Source organism: Raphanus sativus, chromosome 5 (assembly GCF_000801105.2).
Source record: "Raphanus sativus cultivar WK10039 chromosome 5, ASM80110v3, whole genome shotgun sequence".
In the NCBI taxonomy this organism is placed as follows: Eukaryota; Viridiplantae; Streptophyta; class Magnoliopsida; order Brassicales; family Brassicaceae; genus Raphanus; species Raphanus sativus.
In genome coordinates, this window is record NC_079515.1 from 12,657,675 (window position 1) to 12,679,943 (window position 22,269).

The 22,269-nt window shown below is 31.0% G+C and overlaps 2 protein-coding genes, 1 long non-coding RNA gene and 2 other non-coding genes across 5 annotated transcripts; 1 reads left to right on the forward strand and 4 right to left on the reverse strand.

Moving 5' to 3' along the window:
- Positions 1-331: 331 nt before the first annotated feature.
- LOC130512685 (uncharacterized) lies at positions 332-2,401 on the forward strand. Its single transcript, XR_008946261.1, has 3 exons — positions 332-666; positions 1,049-1,798; positions 1,876-2,401. It is a non-coding gene; the product is annotated as an uncharacterized LOC130512685 (long non-coding RNA).
- Positions 2,402-2,808: 407 nt separating this feature from the next.
- On the reverse strand, positions 2,809-2,898 carry LOC130495346 (small nucleolar RNA snR60/Z15/Z230/Z193/J17). The gene has a single exon (XR_008934617.1). It is a non-coding gene; the product is annotated as a small nucleolar RNA snR60/Z15/Z230/Z193/J17 (small nucleolar RNA).
- Positions 2,899-3,098: 200 nt separating this feature from the next.
- LOC130495347 (small nucleolar RNA Z43) lies at positions 3,099-3,200 on the reverse strand. Its single transcript, XR_008934618.1, has one exon. It is a non-coding gene; the product is annotated as a small nucleolar RNA Z43 (small nucleolar RNA).
- A 12,055-nt stretch (positions 3,201-15,255) lies between these two features.
- On the reverse strand, positions 15,256-17,068 carry LOC108857391 (protein LIKE COV 1). The gene is made up of 7 exons (XM_018631374.2): positions 16,790-17,068; positions 16,525-16,577; positions 16,328-16,437; positions 16,072-16,239; positions 15,903-16,000; positions 15,709-15,835; positions 15,256-15,617 (listed from the first exon to the last, which is right to left on the reverse strand). Exons 1-7 carry the CDS (start codon positions 16,922-16,924, stop codon positions 15,514-15,516), a joined length of 795 nt encoding a protein of 264 aa, XP_018486876.1. The 5' UTR covers positions 16,925-17,068; the 3' UTR covers positions 15,256-15,513.
- Positions 17,069-17,717: 649 nt separating this feature from the next.
- LOC108834620 (uncharacterized) lies at positions 17,718-18,437 on the reverse strand. The gene is made up of 2 exons (XM_018607944.2): positions 18,201-18,437; positions 17,718-17,876 (listed from the first exon to the last, which is right to left on the reverse strand). Exons 1-2 carry the CDS (start codon positions 18,435-18,437, stop codon positions 17,718-17,720), a joined length of 396 nt encoding a protein of 131 aa, XP_018463446.2.
- Positions 18,438-22,269: the final 3,832 nt, after the last annotated feature.

Genomic DNA, 22,269 nt, shown 5'->3' on the forward strand with positions numbered 1-22,269 from the left:
CAACGGGATAACAAGCCCAATCCTTAGCGGTTAATCCTATGCAAAAAGGAATAAAATAATAATTTTTTGCTTAATAGACCTAAGGATTGGTCCGTAGATAGAAGGTTTAAGGACTTGATCCTTAAGCTACGTGGCGGAATCTGAATGGATGGGAACAATTTTGTGTTTCTCTTGTTTCGTCTTCTTCGTCTTCCAACTTCAAACATCTTCTCAACCATCATCGGCGTTTCCATAACCGTCCGGCTACTTATCAGGTCTCTCTCTCTCTCCCTCTCTCTCTCTCTCTCTCTCTCTCTCTCTCTCTCTCTCTCTCTCTCTCTCTCTCTCTCTCTCTCTCTCTCTCTCTTGATATTTTGGATTTTGTGGTTAATCAATCTGTTGAAGAATCTCCTGATCGGTGTATTTGGATATGGCGATGTGTAGGGATCAAGCCAGGGATCAAGGGACCGTCGATGGTAACAGGAGGATCTGTGTTTAAAATGGCGAGCGCCTTTTGCGCCAAGGCGCAAGGCGCACTCAGGCGACAGCTCCATCGCCATGCACCTCCGAGGCGAGGGTGTGGTCCCTAAGGCGCGCGCCATGGAGCGCCTTTGTCCGAGGCGAGGTGATCAAAGGCGATGAAAAGGCGCGCCATGGAGACTCTACACGTAAACCGGACTAAATCAGGTATAAAACCAAACCTTAATTAATAACCAAACCTTGGACGTCTAAATAACTATGAAAACCCTAGCTTTCTCTTTACATAACTTAACAAAAGGATATTAAGGTTTTTTGCTTAAGGTTAGAGTTGCTTGATCAGAGTTAACAACAAGCGGTTAGTCGGAGTTTTGAAAAAAAAAATGTTTTGAGTTTTCTTTATTCACGACTCTGAGTTCTATTGCAAGTTTAACTTCATCAAATAATAAAACTTGCATTTAAATTATATGACTTGTATGTGAATCAATAATTTCTTAAGTAAAGTATTTCCTTTTTCAATACAGGACATACCTTATAGCTTCTCCAAGTGGTCTGTAAGCCTTGTTGTTGTTGTTGAATGAATTTAAAACAGGAGAAGCTGTTAGAAGAGAAAGGAACAAGCTGTCTGAACGGCTTCCCACGTTAGTCATCAAGGCAAGCGCCATATTGCGCCATGGCGCAAGGCGCAAGGCTTGGACCGTCTCGCCTTAGAGCGCCATGCGCCATTTTAAACACAGAGGAGGATTGATCAGACTCATGGGTGGTTTCATGTACGCTTACCAGAACTCTGCGGGTCGGCTCATGGGATTTTTCCCTAACGAAGGCGAGGTCGCTACTCACCAGAAACACAAGTGTGGTGGTGGTTCCTTCAATTGAATCTTTCAGGGTTTTTCCCTGGGTCCTTTAATAATAAAAAAAAAACTGAGCGTGGTGGTGGTTCCTTCAATTGCAATGAGGGTTCTACACTGCTGCAATTAGACTAATTTTGTAGGAGCTTGTTTTAGCGTGGTTTGTGTAAGTATTGGGTTGCAGAGGGACTGATGAACAAGGGAAAAGCTGCACTTGAGTTTCATAAAGTCGTATAAAGTTTTGATTTTTATGCGTTTTATGTTATGGGTTTTAGTGTGACTTGGAAGCAAAGCCTTGGATCTGTGGAATCTTAGCTGAGGATGTCCTCGAGAGTGTTAAGGTCATATAAAGTTTGGATCTTTATACGTTTTATGTTATGGATTTTAGTGTGATTATGGAATCTTAGCTTATGAAGAATGGTTTAGCTGGATATGATGGAGTTATGCTTATTTGTTGGAACTTATGAAGAATGGTTTAGCTGGATATGAACGAGGTTTGTTGCTTTCTCATATGCCCAAAATTATATAGTTTTTTTGTCCGGTGGAGATTTACATTTTCTTTTGTTTCAAGAACTTGACAAGCAAGTCCCATTGATGGATGACATGGAAACAAAGGAGAGATTCGTTTAACTATATATCGTCATTTTTGGACCATCATTAGTCAGTTGAAGAAAATATTAGCTAGACATGTAAATTATGCATGGTTGTCTTAGGTTGATGGAGCAACTTCGGATTTGAAGAACACCAATGAAATGCTAAGAGCATCTCCAAGCATCTCCATTGGAGATGCTCTTAGCATCTTCTGGAATTTTCTTTTAATCGACGTATTCTTCTGTAATTAATCTAGAATTCCTAAAGTTTCAGTTCGAATAAACAATTTACTTTTCGTTCTAGAAAAGTACTATTTTTTTGTCGACACTAAAAATTATTTATACTGGATTTGAGATCTAAAATCTAGACTGGAAGTGATTTTTAGACAATTATTTACAGAGACATTGAGACAAGGTATTGGAAAATAGAACAAGGGCGAATTAACATTAATATAACATAATTCAGTATGTACACAAACACAACATAACAATCTAAAGTTACATTAGTAAAAGAAATTTGTGTCTTCTGAGTCCACTGAGACAGCGCCGACTCGGAAGCTTTTTAAAATAAATTAAAACGCCAATGAAGCGTACTAGCTTCTACGACACTGATGCCCCAATCAAAGTAGATACACCGGAGACAGAATAACACAACCTGCAAACTTGCGGGAAAATTAACCCAGGAATAACCAACAGAGATACAAAGCAAAATATTTGAATCAATCAAAATATTAAGTTACTAAAGATAAAAGAATGTTCACTTTCTCATGACATGAAAGAATCGTTAAGATCTATAATGAAAATCTTAACTACAACGTTTCGAATTGATAGAAATCTCTACGATAACAAAATCGAAAGACATGAAACATTTAAAAGATTAAAATAATTCAACTAGAACTTATATAAAAATTGAAAAGGGTCATCAGATAGGAGCGAAAGATATATGTAATCATGTAAGATTTTTATCATCTGAACTATGCGTAATCAATCCTCACTTGACCCTTTCCAAACTCTTTTTTTCCTTCTATTTGAATAATAAGAAAAACACAGAGCAAATCAAAAATCGAATTTTAGAATTATTCAAGACTGGCCTCATAGAGAAGATTAGATTTTATCAACAAGGTTTGATTCAGACATATGCTTGTCAAATTATTTAAATCATCGGCCAATGAGAACAAAAGAAATTGAAAAAAATAAGGAGTATGGACTCAGAATATGGGTGGTGATATAACAGAATGGTCGGCAAATTGGCTTTTTACAGCCGATGTTACGACGAACGAGACCTTAATATCAATCGTCACCGTCCAGGAACAGACAAAACTAAAAAAACAGGAAAAATAGAAAACTAGATCGGCGGAGATCGAAAACCCTAAGGAAATTGCTAATGATTTTTCTTTTGCAACTTTCTCATGCTTTTATACAGAAAACAAAATTGGGAAGTAGGGTTTTGAAGATTCAAACAACGTGTAGTTCCAAGTAAATTCCTTTAAACTACACGTTGTTTAGTATCGCCTCCGAAAATCTTCATGGGCCCATTGGCCCGTTAGTCCACACGGAAATCTTGCGACAGTAACTCCTCCTACATGGATTATTTTATAGTCGGGCTCAGATGTCTTTTTGGCGATTTTGCATATATACCAATGATATTATCTATCTATATTATTGAAATAGATATATAAAATTGAATTAGCCATGAGTTTTTATCTTATTCATAATGGCATGTCATTGAAATATTAAATGAAGTTATATTTAAAGAGGTTTTGTATTTTCCTTATTTAAATGATAGATTTGAAAATTTAATGTATTTTCTTAATTTAAATAATAGATTTTCTTAATCAGTTTTAACTAAAATAAATTTCCTAATAGATCGAAATCTTAATTTTTTTTTTGTCGTCGACTTTTACAGACTCAACTAGACTCTGTAAATCATAACGGTAGCTCTGCATCCATGTGCACAATAAAGGACGTTTGTTTTCTAGCATTGCGTGCTAAACCATCTTTACCAGTTACGGACAATCTGTCGCAAACGTGACCCGAAACTGACGCAAATTCCTCATGCATTCTATTGCCCATACTAAAGCTTTTGTCTCCGCATGAAGAGGAGATAGAGAAGCCCTTATATTCCGTGCTCCCATTAATCCTGTGAAACTTTCTAGTGTACTATACCATCCCTGGCCCGAAAAGACTTCCTTCTCCTTGCAAGAGCCATCCACGGAACACCACCTGCCGAGAATCATTGGCAGATTCGGCTGTTGTGGAATTGGTGTTGGCAGTTGCACTATCTGGGCCTCGGCCCAAAGGCGTGCTTCTGTTACCGCCAGTTGTAATGTCTCCTGTGGATCGACATCCAGATTACTGAAGACTTTGTTATTTCTTCCTTTTCAAATATACCATAAGATCCAAGCAAATTGATGCTCTTCCATCTCCGGCCGTATTCGCCAAAATAGATAATCCATATTTGTGAACAGTGATTCTGTTGGAAAAAAGGTTGAGTTAGATGGAATATTGGATAGTGCCCAAACCTGACGCGCCGGAAGATCGAAATTTTAATGATATATCTAAATCAATTAATCTTAATGATATATCTAAATCAATTAATCTTTATCACAATAAAAAAAAATATAATACTATTCAGTTTAGGTTTCACAGATTTTATTGACTTAATTTGTTTCATAACCAAAATCTAACCGTCCTTTAATATATAAACAGAGAAATCTCAAAACTTCATGCGTCTATGAACAAACGGCTGAAACGAAAACATACCGTAGTTCCTTATAATCATTAAATGTTCAAAGCCTAAGCTAAATAAGTAAATAACCATCCAAAACTTTCATACCCCTTATTATTTTAGGTTCTTGATTCTTGAATGTACAAAATCCACGCAGTTAGTCGAAAAAAAAAATAGGTTTACGACTAAAGTAGGTTTACAACTAACAAAATAATATGAGAAAAAAACTAAAACTCGATGTTCGTTTGGACACAGGGAAATAAACTCTCTTCACGATTTCGACAAAGAATTTCCAACACACAAATATATATATAAAAGAAAAACTCCAAAATTCATGAGAAAATTAATAGAAAATAAGCTTTTGCTAAACGACAAGACTAGGTAAAATAAAAGAGAAAAACAAGGAAGAAGCTAACAACAAGCCTAAGGAGTTACAACTCGATCCAAACGAAGAAGCTTTTGATATATAAGCATCCCAAACGTACATCAACGCCCACTGATGATAGATTCCGTCTTCTTTAGCTTCCCAATGGTCGCCATCATAAACTTTAAACACTTGGTGATGCTTGAAGCCATGTCCTTGCCATACATGGCACCATATATGATTGTCTTCGGGATAAGGGAAATCTAAATCATAATGAAGTTTATAGAGCAAATTGTAGGATCCTGTGGGATGCACCCTATGGTATCCCATATCTTTGTGCGCGGACTTGCAATGGACTATGAGATCCTTTTGGTTTTCCAGGGAGTTTTTGATCAACACGCTTCCTGTGTACGACAATGCCGTGTTACTCATCATCATGATCATGGCACTAAATACCGAAACAAAACGGAGAAACCATAGACGATTCGTTGATATCCTTTTGCTTCGACTTTTTCTGTGAGTTTTCTTATATGAAACGAAGAGGAAATCTGAGAAGGAAGAACAATTTATTGATAGAATGTTCGAAGATTTTCTTTAGTTTGTTATATCTCCATCATATATAAAGGGTACTACAAGTTAGTCCTACGAGTTTTGGGAAACACCAACAAAATAATAAATATTATCTTAGGTTTAGGATAATTCTAAAAACTTAAAATTAGACGACTAGATTATAATGATTTTTTTTCTGTTGTGGTTCAGTCATATCTATCTATTTATTATTAATTAATATCTATATTATTATTTTCGAAGTGTTTTTTTGCAACGTATCTCTCACGTTAAAAATTATACCGGTTAATATCATTTATACTCTTAATGAATAGAATATATAAATTAGCTAAAATATAAAAAAGAAATTTTAACTATTTTATTAGATAATAATTAAAATCAATGATATTAAAATTATAAAAAATCTAAAAAAATTTAAATCCGAGAATTAATACCCTTAATGAATAAAATCTATAAATTAGATAAAATATAAAAACGAAATTTCAATTATTTGATTAGATAAATTATTCAAATTAATAATCATAAAATTATCAAAAATTTAAAAAAATATTTTTAAAAATTAAAGATAATTCATATATATATTGTATTGTTATCTGAAAATTAACATTGTGTATACCCTTAATGAATAAAATCTATAAATTAGCTAAATATATAAAAAAGAAATTTCAATTACTTGATTAGATAAATTATTAAATTTAACAATAACAAAAATTACGGTTAACATCGTTTATATCCTTAATAAATAGAATATGTAAACTAGCTAAAAAATTAAAAACAAATTCAATTATTTGATTAGATAAATGATTAAATTAATAATAATAAAATTAAAAAAAATCTAAATTCTTTTTTAAAGAAGATAATTCCTATATATATTTTGTTGTTATCCGAGAATTAATATTGTGTATACCCTTAATGAATAAAGTCTATAAATTAGCCAAAAAAAATATTTGATTAGAAAAATTATTAAAATTAATGATAATAAAATTATCAAAAATCTAAAAAATATTTTAAACTAAAAATATAATTCCTATATATATTGTATTGTTATCCTTGAATATCTTTTAATAAAAATTAAAAAAAACAGAAAACACATAACTAAAAAACTATATTATTATTTAAGAAGTTAGTTTGGTGATTTGTCATGATCTACATAATTTTAAGTTTAGTCATATTTTATGCTTAATTACTAATTTTAATAAAAATCAGTGATTTAAATAATAATTTAACGGAATATATATCTATTATTAAAGAAGCTATTTTGCCAATTATATAATTCATTATTTAACTAACTACAAATTAATAATAAATACTTTTATTTAAGAAATTTTGATTATTTGTCATGTTCTCTATAATTTTAAGTTAAGTCATATTTTATGCTCAATTATTAATTTTAGTAAATAATTTTAGTGATTCAGCTGATAATTTATCAAGATATATATATATATATATATATATATATATATATTATTTAAGAAGTTAATTTGATGATTATTTAATTGATTATTTAACTGACTACAAATTAATACTAAAAAAAATATCTCAAAAAATTAACTGAAAGCGTGATTTGAATTATATTTGTTTGTTAAAGTGAATTTTCAAAACAATTAATTGAAAAATCATCTATCTTTCAAGATAAATTTCTTTGGAAAATTAAAATCATTCATCGTGCACTAATCATTGTGATAATTTCTAAAAAAGTTGGCAAAGAAATCAAAATATTTATACTAAAATTTACAAAGTGATTTTTCTGCTTCCACACTAAAAATTAGAGTGTTTAAAATCTTTATTACCCATAATAAATAATTAGATTATATTTATTAATATATAATTACCCATAATATAAAATAAATTTTATTATTGTGATAATCATCATTATCTAAAAATATTATATATTATGTTATCCAAATATTTTACATCATAATCTAATCTATCTAATCTATTAAAAGTAAAGTACATTTTGTACTTAACCCTGAGTTTTCCTTAATATTTACAAGTTATGGCCACTGATTTTTAAAACCATCATTAATAACATTATCAAACCACCTCTATTAAATTGACTTATTTAACCAACTTATTAATTTAGCCATTCGATAGAATATTCTATAAGCCATACTATTAGTCCGATCTATACTAACTTACTATACGAGCTTTAATAGTTTACAAACATAAAATAAGTCGTTACGTATACGTATAATACGTTTTATATGTATAAAAGTCCGGTCCTTTCAACATATATAAGATATAGACAAAAAAATTACATCATTATGTTTTCACACAGGATGATAAATCTATGTATTATATTGTTCATTTGACATGTGATTGGTATGTTTTTCATTGAAGGTTCAACCTGTTTATTAGTCTCAGTTTTAAATAAACCACAATACCTTACAGAACCCACCCTAAACTTTAAAGTCAAATTCACACGCCTAACAAAAAAATTCTGGATTCATGTATTTAGCAAAATACATGAAACAAAGCAATATTTTACATTCCTAAACAACCACAAAACCGAATATTCTACGCACATATAGTTACCCAAATAAGGATAATCATCAAAAAAAAATTAAATCCCTATATTTCTTCCAACCATTAACTAGAAAACATTAATTTTAACTTTAACTTCTAATTAAATTAAACTAAAAATACAATATAACCTCTTTAAATTAATAATCGATAGATTAATATCTCTATTAATTAATATAATTTCATAGTCCCAAATTTAGTTTTTGGTTTAACTAGTATTTCGATAAATTAATAATCTCTATAAATTAATAAAAAATTATAGTTTAGGTTTAGTCCCAACATTATTAATTTATAAAGGTTTCACTGTATATTACATCTCTTTCAAAGCTTCTTGACCTTAAAAATCTATATTATTAAAGTTGAAGTACACAATTGAATTGTTTGGAAACAAAGATAGTAGAATAAATGAAATATGTTTGGAAACATGGATAGTAGAGATGTGTGCTCTTTTTATTTACACATTTAGCCATTGTAATTTCAATAAATTAATAACAAATGAGAATTGTTTAGAAACATGAATAATATTTTAATACTTTTTTTTATTTAAACATTTAGCCATTGTTTTTACAATAGATTAAACAACCTTCTTTCTATATTTCTTTTTATTTACAATTATGTCACTATATTTACAATTTTTTTTATTTACAATTCTTTATGGTGAAAATAGAAACACAAACTGAAATATAAATAGTATATTATATAAAACAATTTTTAAAAACAGTATTATTACCTTATTTAGTTTCGTCAAATATAAAAATTTCAAGAGTTTAATTTTCAAAAAATATCATAAATAATTAATAATAATTCATAGAAAACTAATGAAAAATTAAAATTTTGAAACATGGATAAAAGTATGTCAAGTAAAAGTATGTTATTAATAAAAATTAGAAATTTATTATATCAGTTTTAAATATATACAAATGGACTATTCTAATTACCTAAAAAAATATTTTGTCTAAAATAATCATAAAATAAAATTTAATTTTATATATATATTTCAAATCAAAATAATAATTTATAGTTGATTTATATCAAAATTTGATTTAAAATATGCATATATTCAAAAATTTATTTTTACTAAAATATTTTCCAATAACCATTATTAAAAAATGTTTTCAATATATATATAAGAAAAATACAAAAAAAAATTAATTTCATATACCAACTTAAATTATGGTTTTTATATTTCACATTAAATTTTAAGAATATAATATATTTGATTATTTATAAGATGGTACATATAAATTACTATTGGTTATATGATTATTTATATGATGACCAATACAATTAATTATATGATGACATATATATGATACATAATAGTGACTAGGACTGGACGTTCAGGTATCATTTCCGGTTCGTTTCAGATCTGTTTAGGTTTCAGGTTTCCGGGGCCAAGATTTCAGCCCCATTCATATATTTCTAAATTTTAGTTCGAATTATGACTAGGGATGGGCGTTCAGGTATCTATTCGGATTCGTTTCGAATCTGTTTGGGTTTTGGGTTTCCGGGGTCAAAGATTTCAGTCTCATTCATATATTCGAAATTTCAGTTCGAATTATATTCGGATCTTTGCGGGTTCAGTTCGGGTTCGGATAACCCATTTAAATTATTTTTAAAATTCACTATATATTTTGAATTTCTTAAAATCTATAAATAAAATAATATATTATATATAAATCTAAATAACATATGTCAAAATACCTAAACCTAACATATAAATTGGTTTGGTTTAAATTTTGGATCAAAAATCAATAATTATTTTAAATATTTTTGGTGTTTTGAGTGTACTTCCACTATGTTAGTTATTTATATTTGACTATTTTTATATATTTTTAAGTATTTAAATCAACCTAAAACTATCATATATATTATGGATGTTTTTATATACATTAAAACTAAAAATAATTAATATATATATATATATATATATATAAATTTTTCGGATATATTTTGATATCCAAAATACTTCGGTTCAAAGTGGTTGTGGTTTCGGTTGTCTAAATATCAAAATTTTGAATAATTTGGATTTTTAATCAATTTTGGTTCGGGTTTGTTATTACTCTTTTGGATCGTGATCGATTTGGTTCTTCAGATTTGAATTTTTATCTAGTTTTGATATTGATATGAAAATAAATAGTAATGTATTTTTGAAATATACACCCGCACGGGCGTGTGGATCAAAATCTAGTATCGTTTAAAAAATAAAAAAAAAATATATATATATTTTATTTATATATCAATGTTTTCAAGTTTATTTTACGTATGAATGTTTTCAAATTTATTTTACGTAAAATGTTTTTTATTAAAATAATAAAACTCTATCGTGTATTAAAAATTAACATCTAGTTAATTATTAAACATTTTAAAAGCCTAAAATGATTTATTATAATAGTATTTTAATTGATAATATATATTTATATTTTTTTGTAAAATTATTAAGCCCGCGAATGCGGACAAATCACCTAGTATACTATTATTTGCGAAGTGATTTTTCGCAACGGATCTCTCACTTTAAAAATTAGAGCGGTTAAAGTCGATGTTACCCTTAATGATTTTATATATAATTTATTATATAATTAAAACAAAATTTATGTTAGTAATATTACATTTATATGTTATATTAGATTATAAATTAATATTGTCAAAACTATAAAGATAATTTTTATATATATTGTGTTGTTATCTGAATATAATATCTTTAAAAATCATAAAACTTAAAAATTAAAATATAAAACAATTTACATTTAGATATTATTCAATCAAAAATATTTGTATAAATTTATTTTCTAAAATGTTTCAAATATGTGAGTTTTTTTAAAATTCCACCACAATATTTTTGATAACATAAATAATAACTTATTATTGTAATTTTTAATTAATAAATATTTAAAATAAAATTATGTCTGCATGTGCGGATAAAGCACATAGTTAATATTATTATTTGAAAAATTAATTTTATGATTTGTTATTCTTTCCATAATTTAGGTAATTTTGCTTATTTGTCATATATTTATTAGTTTATAATGAAATCATTTATTTATTAATTTAAATAATTGATTTTGTTGATTTGTCATCTTCTACTTAATTTTAATCAATTTTCTTATTTGTCTTTTTCAGTTTTAAGCTAAGTCATTAATTTATTAATTTAAAAAATTGATTTTTCTGATTTGTCATGTTTCCCATAATTTTAGACAATTTTTTTCATTTGTTATATTTTATTAGTTTTAGGTGAATTATTAATTATTAATTTAAATAAAATAAATATTTCAAATTTAATTAAAATTATAATTAATCTGACTTTGACGAACTATGACCAGTTCTTAGTTGTCATATGTGTTGTAAGAGATTTAAATTAGTGGGACTTCATCGTATCCTTAAACATTATATGGGAAATGTTTGCCACATGTAATCTCTATAATCATTTTAACGAAATCGATAACATGACTTATGTTTAAATATGACATGAAAATACATTTAATATTAACTAGAGTTTGACCCATGCTTATGCAGGGATATTTTTTTCTTATATATTCTAATTTTTAATTTTTGATAATTTTATCAACTTTATTTTTTGTGTTCATGTTGTACATTAATATGTTATTTAATTTTGACATTTGTGTATCTTGTTCAATACGTTTAGCTACCGAATTATTAGAAATTTTGCTTTTGTGTTCTGCAGGCTTTTATTCAATTTATTATGATATATTAAACAATAAATATAAATATTAGAGATTTAAGTCTAATTTTAAGTTTTTTAAATTATATTCCAAACATTTTGATTTAAATATATATAAAGTTCACATATGATTTTTTAAAAATAAATACATGTCTAGAGCTTGATATGCGCACCGACCCGGCTTGTTTTAACTTGTAAAATCATTGCTATCTTATAAACCATTGATAATTACTGGATTTTATTAACTGTTTCAAATGTTATTAGACTATCAATACCATTAAAACAGGATCATTCCTGAATTATACCCTTAATGAATATTTTAAATTTTCCAAAAATGTCCTTAATGATATGAACAAACTAAAAAATTCATTAATGGCATTATTGTCTTTCGATTTTGTGGACCTATTTTAACATTTAGATGAGCTTGCTAACTAATTAAATGGGTTATGTTTTTATATAATCAAATTCAAATTTCTTAAATTTTTTAATATCAGTACCACAAATTAAAATCTGCAATAATTTTAATAAGTTGATATTAGAGATTGAAATTCTACATGAGGATGAGACTTAATCAAAAATATCATTGGCCAGTTTATATGTTTAGCAATATTTTATATAAATTATAAATCTTTAAAATTATATAATAGCCCAAGTAAGTATTTCGGATAAAACCAATGTTTTGAAAACCGACCCGGACACTGAACCGGACGATTTACCGGGTTACTGGGTCATTGAGTCGACCGCAGGTAAACCGCGGGTGAACCGCAGATTAATAAATAAATTAGTTTTATTATATAATAATATATTAGCTAATAAAATAAAAAATAAAAATATATAAAACTAAAGTTACTACTTTCTATATCTTTAAAACATAAAATAATAATTTGGATATGTATATATTTTATGTTTAATAAACATTTAGAATACTTAACTTAACTTTTTATATTTTTATTTTCATTTGATATACAACTAAAAAAAATTATCTACTGGTTCAACCGGTGGTTCAACCGGTACCGGATTTTGGGTTTTAGTTGGTTGAGCGGGTTTTTGCGGGTTTTTAAATTTTGGGTTTTTTACAAAACTCAACCCGAATTTTTTTCGGTCACCGGATTTTCTGGTTCAACCGCGGGTCCGGGTCGGATTTCAAAAAACTGGATAAAACCATTATTTAATTTATTTACAAACATAAAATGGTTATGACGCATTTTAAATTTCGTCATACTGTACATACTGTAACAAACCCGCATAATTGAGACTTGATCATGTCACAGTTTATATAATTAAAACGAAGAATTATCAATCTTTGTATTGAAAAAACAACAAAAAAAATACCCGCCCTTTTAAGGGCGGGTTAGAATCTAGTTGTTAATTATTATCATATTGAATGTATTTGTATCACCAATAAGTGATTACTAATACATTCATGTATTAGTTATTACTTTTTGTTTCTTCTAATTTTAAATTGTGCTCAAATCCTAATATTTAAAATAGTAATTCTCGCAATAACTTTTATCAGAAAAAGTGTCTTTAGAGAAAAAAAAATGATCAAAAATATTTGAGAGAATATTGATTAACATAAGTAAAAGACTCTTTTATCCATTGGTTTATGATATAAATATAAATGAATAAAAAATGTTTGTTTTAAATTATATGTTTTCGAATTTGAACTTTTATAATAATAATAATAATAATTATTTTTTTGAAATTTTATTCTTGCAAATGTTTTTTATACTTTTTAAAACTATTTTAAAAACTTATTGATGTCATCATTGAATAGGATATCAATGATACATCCAGGCCCTGCTAGATCTACTGTCTCAGTGATTCACTCAATGATGTCAGTAAGCGATTTCTTGATAGGGTAACCACAAAGATAGAATACACAAAGATAGAATACGTTATTAGAAAACTACATCGGTCAAGAAAATATCCTTTTGATTCAGTCCTTTGCCATAAGTCAAGCACACCATCGGAACGATTACCATTGGAACTATACAAAGAGTGGTATGTACACAGTCATATCTAGGTATTGGGTCAACAAAGAAACATATTAGATGTATTTAGAACCGAGTATTGTAAAATTTTAAGGCTTTGCTTGGAAGATAAATGAACGCAGAAAATTTATCATTTTATATTGCAAATGGTTTATGGACAACTAGTTGTAACTAGTAACTTAATTTGTCATTATATAAGATGTGACAAACATTGTCTCGGATGTGGAGCATATAATGAAATTATTAACTATGGCATTTCTGAAAGTCCACAAGCTATACAAACATGGTCTCTAGCAGTAACCTCATCTCTGCATTTGATATCCTCTAACTTACGTCACTACACAAATATGGATTATCGTTTCTAGAGAAATAATAATATTGAAGACCCATATTTGGATAGAGATCTAGGATAATCTTACATATTTGGAAAATGAAAAATGACAAATTGTTCAGAGGAATAAACGAAAACACATTGAAAACTGTTAGACATGCAGAATCAAAATGTCATATTTGGTTTGAGACTCACAATAAAAGAGAGGAAATACAATCTTCTAAACAAACTGTAACCTCTAAAATATGACTGGGGGCTCATAAACACATGACAAACTCTTTAATGGTTTCAGAACCAGAAACCAAAGGAGAAGAGTTTCATCTTTACATACCGAAATTGGAACCCTTTCTTAGACTATAGAGTGCATGCTATACACATGTTGGCTTTTGGCACATAATGTAAAAACCTAATTTCAATGATTCAAAATTCGAAAATAAAATTAAGTTTTTCCACCAAACTAAAAAACTATAAAAATGAAGGATAGAATTTACTGATTTGTCTATTGTATATCATCTTCGCACTGAAAATGTTTCTTCAGATTCATCAATTAAGATATCATAAAAAATATAAGAAATTGTGTTATACTATTTATTTGTAGATCGCCTCAAATTTGAATAATAGAACAATCGTTTAATGAGAAAAAAGAGAAATACTCTAGCATAGCACTAAAAACGTTTTTTTACAAATATAGACTCCAAATATCAAAATGACCAAAATATTTTATTAAAGAGGTAAATATACACTTATATTCTTAGGATTAATTAATTCAAACCTTAGAGTTTAGAGTTAACTAGTGGAGTTTTAAGGCTAACGTTTAAAATTTTATAAAATAAAAAATAAATATTAAAATTTGAAAATTAAAATTTGAAAAATAGTTTCAAAAAGTATTTTCGAATTATAAAAAAAATTTGAAAAAAAAAATTTAAAAAATTGAAAAATATGTTTCCAGAAAAAAATATTTTATAAAAAATTCCGAATCTGAAAAATATAATATGAAACTATTAAAAAATTATTATTATTTTTTAATTTATTTATTTGTATTTATAGGTAATAGCATCTTTTTACCTATTAAATGAAACATTTCGGTCACCTTTCTACATAAAATCTATTTTTATGACAAAAACTTGAAAATAATCTATTTTGAAGAATTGCCAAAACAAAAAAAAACTTTCAGATCAAAGGAACACTATGTCCATGAGATGCCTTTAAAGGAAATAAATACATTTTACAGCTTAACTTGGAGGTGTAGCAGAATCTATGATATAGACAGAAACAGTGTTAGCACAAATGGAGTTGGTCTCGGGAACAACACTACTAAAACACCAATGCTTTCTAATGCTTTAACATCAAATGTGAAATTAACTGAATCCAACAGGAGAAGACATAAAAAAAAAAATTTGAGAATCGGTTTGTTTTCTGCAAAGGACTAATCTTCAGTTTCTTTCAACTCTAGTACTTCTACTTCTTTCTGAAGGCAATCTCATATCAAGTGTTGACAGAACTTGCGGCATTGACATTCCTCCTGACACTACGATCTCTGTAGATAAATGAATCACACCCAAAAGATCAGAACATAACACTTCTCAACGTTTTTAACGGTGAAATTAAATTGATCTTTTTTCCCTAACCTATGCCTTCCCTTACTGAGAGATTTGGTCTGATCACATCCTTTGTACTTACAAGGAACACATCCCCGATGTAAAGGTGATTTGTCGGAACATATACACAGCAAAGTTCCTCTTCATCCGAGTAAGTCTGCAAGGATTTATAAATTCTGTTTAGACCTGAAAGAAAAAGGTCAAGAGAGTTTCTTGAAACAGACCTGGAGAACAAGGGTGGATGTGATGAACCCAATAGCGTATTCACCAATACGTGGATGTCTTATGATGGCGACTTCTTTGAAAGCCTGCGTGTTTTGATCTGTAATAGAATTAATGGGTGAGATAAAAAGTAATATATAATCAAGACACTCCAGCAAAACAGAGAGAAACCTGGTGAAATGGCAGTACTGATTTGCTTGGAGGCGTTGTAGATGTGGCGAACAAATGGCATCCGCTTGATAAACCACTCTCCCAAATTAAGAACCGAAGTCCCCAACCATGAGGACATGAACACTCCAACCAAGAAGATAAATGTAATGGATGTGATAAACCCAAGTCCTGAAAAACCAAATTGGCTGACATTAAAGATTTATCTTCAATTTGATTCTCATAGATAGTTAGGCCGTAGTGAGAAGAAGAAGCAGACCAAAAATGTTAATTCCGAGGTGAGCATAAATAGGGGAGAAGAAGCCATCAACGAAATGAATAAACCACCAGGTGATATAGAAAGTGATGGCCATTGGAAGCAAGATAACACTGCAGGAAGCAACAAAACAAAGGCAGTTTTTGCTTAGGGGTAAAAATGGAAACTAAATCCTCAAGCTAAGGTAAGAAGGTTCATACCATCCAGTCATAAACTTCTTTGATGTCCAGCTTCTTATCAACTTGGCAAACGTCTAAAACATGAAACAATTCTCAGTTAGACACACAACATCAGAGCACAGATCATAGTTTCTTGAAATCTTTATCTGTTCAAATCCTAAGCTAACTCTGGAAATCTCAGCAACCATAATATACAATCTAATTCAACAAAACTCGATAGAAATATATAAACCCTAAGGACGTATAGCTAGGGGGGGGGGGGGGGGGGAGGGAAGGAAGCTATAACCTCCTGACCAGCGTTGTGAGAAGAAGAAGAGGAAGATGAGGGTTTAGGTGTGGCATCGTTGTCATCTTCGCCGACAGGAATCAGAAGCTCCCGATCTCGGTTAGCCATGACGATCCCGGGTTTCGCGTCTCCCATAAACAGTGAAGGAAGCAGAGAGAGATCAACGATTGGAGGAATAGTCAAAGCTTCAACGACGCCAGAAAATCCCTAATCTGATTCGACGGTCAGAGAGATTATCTGTTTACAGTCTGTTTCGGAAATTTGTTATTAACTTCTTTTTTTTCAACTTATAAAATGTCTCTAATCATTTTAATTCGTTATTATTCGAAAACAATTAGCTAACTGCCAAATACCTTATATAACTATTTTTATTATTTTAACCAGAGCTATAACCAGGAAAATAATTATGTAAGAACTACTCATAAACAAACAAAGATATAAAGATATGTAAAATCTATTCTTTTTTTCTTTGTGCAACTGATTTGATTAAGAAAAAACACAGGAAGATTCTTACAATCTAGGCCTACTAAATCCAAAGACAAAAGAAGAGAGCATTTAGCAAGTCTATCAACATGCCCATTGTTTATTCGGATGAAACAACAGAAAGAGAAAGATAGAGACAAGGAATCGATATCTAACAAAACTCCAAAGAGTTCCGATGGTCGTCGTTTCCCATTGATGCTCGTACGAGCTCTTGAGAATCTGAGTTTATCCAGATTTTAGTGAGTCTGAGAGAAGAGGTGTGGAGCAGCGAAGCTTTGATCGGCAGGCTCTCAACCAGTAGCAGTGAGGAGATGTGGTCTTTGAAAAAGGATAGTTGATGGAGCTCTTTTTTTGCTGAATCAGTGAAGATCCAGGCGATTCTTGCATGCTTTGTGTTCGTGATCCAAGAGGCATTGGTGAACAGAGGATTGTTGCGGTGGGAGTGCTAGGTGACTGACTGGGCCGTTGGATCGAGAGATCTTGTCTCAGGTGGAGGTGCAAGTGTCTGTGCTAGTGACCATTCTCTGGCAGCTACAATCTCTTTGGACATAGTAGAGGTCGGAGTGAAGGATATGTTCTCGAAGATCAGGAGGTTCTTAGAAGTCTATATTGCTCACACAATCCACATGAATATATTGAAAGATATTCCTAAGGGTGGTAGTTTAATAGCATGAAGACTGTAGTTATGATCCGAAAGAAGTAGCTTCGTCAGCATCAAAACGAGAAGTCCAAGGGGCAAGGTTCCAAACCTGTTTGGCAAAATTGCAATGAAAGAACAAGTGACTTGTTGTTTCCTGAGATCTACATCTGAGATACGAAGTGTTATGCAAGACTCCTCGTTTCTGTAAGTTGTTTCCGGTGGGGATGGCATTTAGGAGGACTTTCCATAAGAAGAGTTGGATCTCGGGGAGTACTAAATATTCCACACAGATTTGAACCAGCCGCCGAATACACCAGCTACACCTAACATGTGGAATGTTGGGAGTTTGTTGGGTTGTAGCTTCTCCAAGTGCAAAGCTAGGTATCCCGATTTGGAGGTGTATTCTCCTGAAGGGTTAAGGAGCCAGGCGTAGCCATCCTCTGCACCCGTAGTACTCGGATGGAGGTGGAGAATGTCTTCCACCAAATTTGGTAGGTGTTTCAACAAAGCTTCTTTGTTCCACATTCATGTTTCTCTAGTCATAATATCTGAGAACATCAAATCATTATCATCAACTGTAACAGGTCCGAGAGCAGCCGCAGAGGTCGACACTGAGAGCCAGGGATTATGCCATAGCTTGATGGAGTTCCTGTTCCCAATGACTTTGCCAAGGTGTTGGAGAATGACATTTATCCCTTCACTGATTCCTCTCCAGCCATGAGATGCACAAGTGTTGAAGGTAATTCTGAGGAACGAGTTTGGGTGGCAATATTTTCCCAACAGTATCCTGGAGAGCAAGCAGTCAGGTTTTGTGAGGAGTTTCCACGCCAGTTTCCCCAATAAAGCCTTATTGAAGTGCTGGATATCCGTAAAGACAAGACCTCCCATGCTTTCTGGCTTGGTAAGATCATCCTAAGAGATCCAACAAATCTTTTTCTTTGAGTCGATATCATCCCACCAAAAGTGTGTCAATACTGACTGTATTCTTTTGCAGAGGCTGACAGGGAGTAAGAAGCAAGACATGGAAAAAGTTGGGATTGCATAAAGTACAGATTTTAACAGTGTTAGTTTGCCTGCTGGGGATAATTGTCTAGAGGACCAACTGACAACACTCTGCTTGATGCGATCCACTATAGATGCAAAAATATATTTTTTCTTCCTACCAAACAGTTCAGGCAAGCCTATATATTTTCCTACCTCACCTTATTTCTCAATACCTAGTGTTTGTTTTACACGGGTTCTGTCCTCCGGAGTGATTTTTGCTGAGAAAGAGATTGATGATTTGATGGAATTTATTATCTGATCTGAAACCTTCTCATATTTTTCTAGGATATTTTTAAGAGCTAGGCAGCTTTGGTGACTGGAGCGTATGAAAAACATGGTGTGATCAGCAAAAAGAAGGTGGTTAATGCATGGGCATTTGGTAGAAATTCTGATTCCCATCATTGAGCCATCCCATTGAGCCTCCTTGCAAAGACCAGAGAGTGAGTACTACTCCGCACATGATGAAGACATATGGCGAGTTGGGATCTCCCTGCCGAATCCCACGGTACGGTTTTACAAACCCTGTGACTTTTTCATTGATTAGGAAGGAGTATGTGACTGTAGTTGTACACTACATTACCCAGTTGACAAAACTGCTGTGGAACCCCATCTTGAGTAGGACTGTCTCTAGGAAATTCCACTCTAGGCGATTATAGACTTTACTGATATCAGTTTTCACTGCCGTAAAACAGTTCTTCTCCGCATCTGAGTTCTTCAAATAGTGTAAAACCTCATGGTGATCAATACATTATCCGAAATTTCTCTCCCTGGTATGAAAACTGATTGGTTTTCAAATATGGCCTCTTCGAGAATTGGTTTCAGTCGCAGGGAAAAAATCTTAGAAATGATTTTGTAATAAACACTACATAGAGCTATAGGTATGTAATCGACCATTTTCTTTGGACCTAGGATCTTTGGAATCAAGCGTATGTGGGTATCGTTAATAGATCTAGGTAGAATTCCGATTGTGAAGAAGTTTTTAATCTCTTTGGTTATTGCAGGTTGCACAGTGATCCAGTTGGACTGGAAGAAGCTTGCTGAAAAGCCGTTGGGCCCTGGGGTTTTTTCGTGGTGGATGGAGATCAATCTGTCATTTGCTGCTTGTGAGATAGAGGGTTGTATCACACGAAATACAATCTCAGAGCAGTCAGAGTTAGAAGATGTGAAGATAATCTGGAAGTAGTCTGTGATCGTTTCAAAAAAATTCTCCTTCTCATAGACATCCACTCCATTGCAATCTTCTAACACTGTGAGTCGGTTTCTTTCTCTTCTTCCTCTAGTGGAATCATGGAAGAAACATGTGTTCTTGTCTCCCAATGTAAGTCAAACTGTCTGCTGCGTTGTTTCCAATATTCTTCTTCTGTTTTGTAGGCAAGAAGTAGATTTCTATTAAGTTCGGAGATCAAGAGTTCATTTGCAATGGGACGAGAGAGCTCTGTGTCCAGGGAGGCTCTGAGTTTGTCAATAGTTTTACGGCTGTTGATGTAATGTTCTCTGCTCTAGCGGGATATAGCTCTTCTACAGTTTGCAATTCATTTAGCAACCGGTAGGGTTGAGCCCTTTCTCCAGGCTTCTCTATGATTAAGTCTACATCAGTGTTATATCTAAGTCTTCTATTATCATACCTGAAGATCCTCTTTGGTTTTTTCTTTGTAGGATCGAAGGTAGATAAGAGCGGCCTATGATCTGAATTTTCAAATTCCAGATAGTGGCTTCTAGCTATAGGAAAGAGGTCAGACCAGTGGCTGTTTGCAATTTCTCTATCTCGACGGCAGTGTAATAGATGTGTGCCACATATTTTCCTCCATGAAAGGAAGTTCCCGTGTGTTGAATGTCAAATCGATCCGCTGCAAAGAGGAAGTTCCTGAAGGGTCCAAAAGAGCTCTCAAGTCGTTCCCTGATTTCTTTGAGTTGTCTACAATCTCGTTGAAATCCCTAGTTAAGAACCATGGAAAATCTCGTTTCAGAGCCAAAGTCTCGAGTTGATCCCAGATATCTTGTCGATTTGGGACTATATGAGTGTGTATAGAAAGGAATGGTGGCACATGTTTGACTATGTCATCTATGTCATATGAAATTCCATTCACTACTTAATTTTCTCCACTTCGTAATGTTTTCACTCCAGTCCAACCTTTCATTTATGACTTACTGAACCTAAAATTTTTAATACATGGTTTACACCTTATTAAAAATACTCTAAATGTTTTTATTGATAATCTTCAGACCATTTTCAAGAATTTTGAGTAGTTAGTTCTTGGTAAATTTGGATTCTAATAACAATCTTAGTGGGGATATCTAACAAATACTTCTCAAACTATTAAAAGTACAAATAAATCAATAAATTTGGTATCTCAAAATTATAGAAAACTCAATCTAAAATATCTCATTTGGAACATTTTAAATTTCCTATCATTTTGAAATACATATAACTAAATATTAATTATTATATATAGGTATACTAATATTTGGGTTGAGAATTCCATAGTAAAATTCTTTAATAAAAATAGTTGGCCTTTCTTTAAATTTTTTATATCTTAATCGTTCTTTGGTATTTGAAAAGTAATTTATACTTTCATGATGGTTGAAGCCAATAGTTTTTAAATCCACATGAAACTCATTTCAAATTGTCGTCACTCAAGCATATTGACAAGTGCATTGATACCGAAAATACCCTCCGTTACTCAGGTCCTCTGTGATTATATTAATGAATTGAGAATATAAAAAAAAAACAAAAGGCATGAAAAAAGAATAGAGGAGGGAAGTGCTATTCTAAGAACTTTTGATATCTTTCAGAACCTTTAGAGCAGTCCGACACAAGGTTTTAGAGAACATATCTAAGCATTGAAGAAAATAAAAGAAATTGAAGAAAGAGAGTGAATCAGTTCTGAAATGAGATTCTTTTAGAAACTGATAAATTCTAGTTTGAGATCAAAGTAAGTTATGTTTTATTGATCAATGAGCTTGGTTTATATACTAAGATAAGCAAAGCTACAATAGAAAATCATAAAATCATACATAGAATAGGAAACCTAAAGATAAACCTTTTCTAAAACTAGTTTCGTATAATTCTTAAGTTATCGAGGAATCATACTCCAATGCCTAACTTGAGAAGAGATGCATCCAATTATTTCCGTCCCAAATCTGTAGTGAAAATGTCTGTGAGCTGATCAAGCGTTGAAACATAAGTCATTCTGATGACCCTTTTAGTGATTTCCTGACGAACAAATTTGCAAATAATACCCATATGTTTTGTCAAATTGCATGAGGTTGTTTTGAATTAGTTAGTAACCTCAAATTAGTTGTTCACTTTGTT

Excerpts from the sequence above, each read along its gene's own strand:
- LOC108857391 (XM_018631374.2), bottom strand. The coding sequence starts at position 16,924 with ATGGGAGACGCGAAACCCGGGATCGTCATGGCTAACCGAGATCGGGAG. Across the intron at positions 16,001-16,071 it reads CAGTACTGCCATTTCACCAG|ATCAAAACACGCAGGCTTTC; the intron begins GTTTCTCTCTGT and ends ATTCTATTACAG. Across the intron at positions 15,836-15,902 it reads CATCCACCCTTGTTCTCCAG|ACTTACTCGGATGAAGAGGA; the intron begins GTCTGTTTCAAG and ends AAATCCTTGCAG.
- LOC108834620 (XM_018607944.2), bottom strand. The coding sequence starts at position 18,437 with ATGTGGAACAAAGAAGCTTTGTTGAAACACCTACCAAATTTGGTGGAA. Across the intron at positions 17,877-18,200 it reads TCGGCGGCTGGTTCAAATCT|ACTTCTAAGAACCTCCTGAT; the intron begins GTGTGGAATATT and ends TGAGCAATATAG.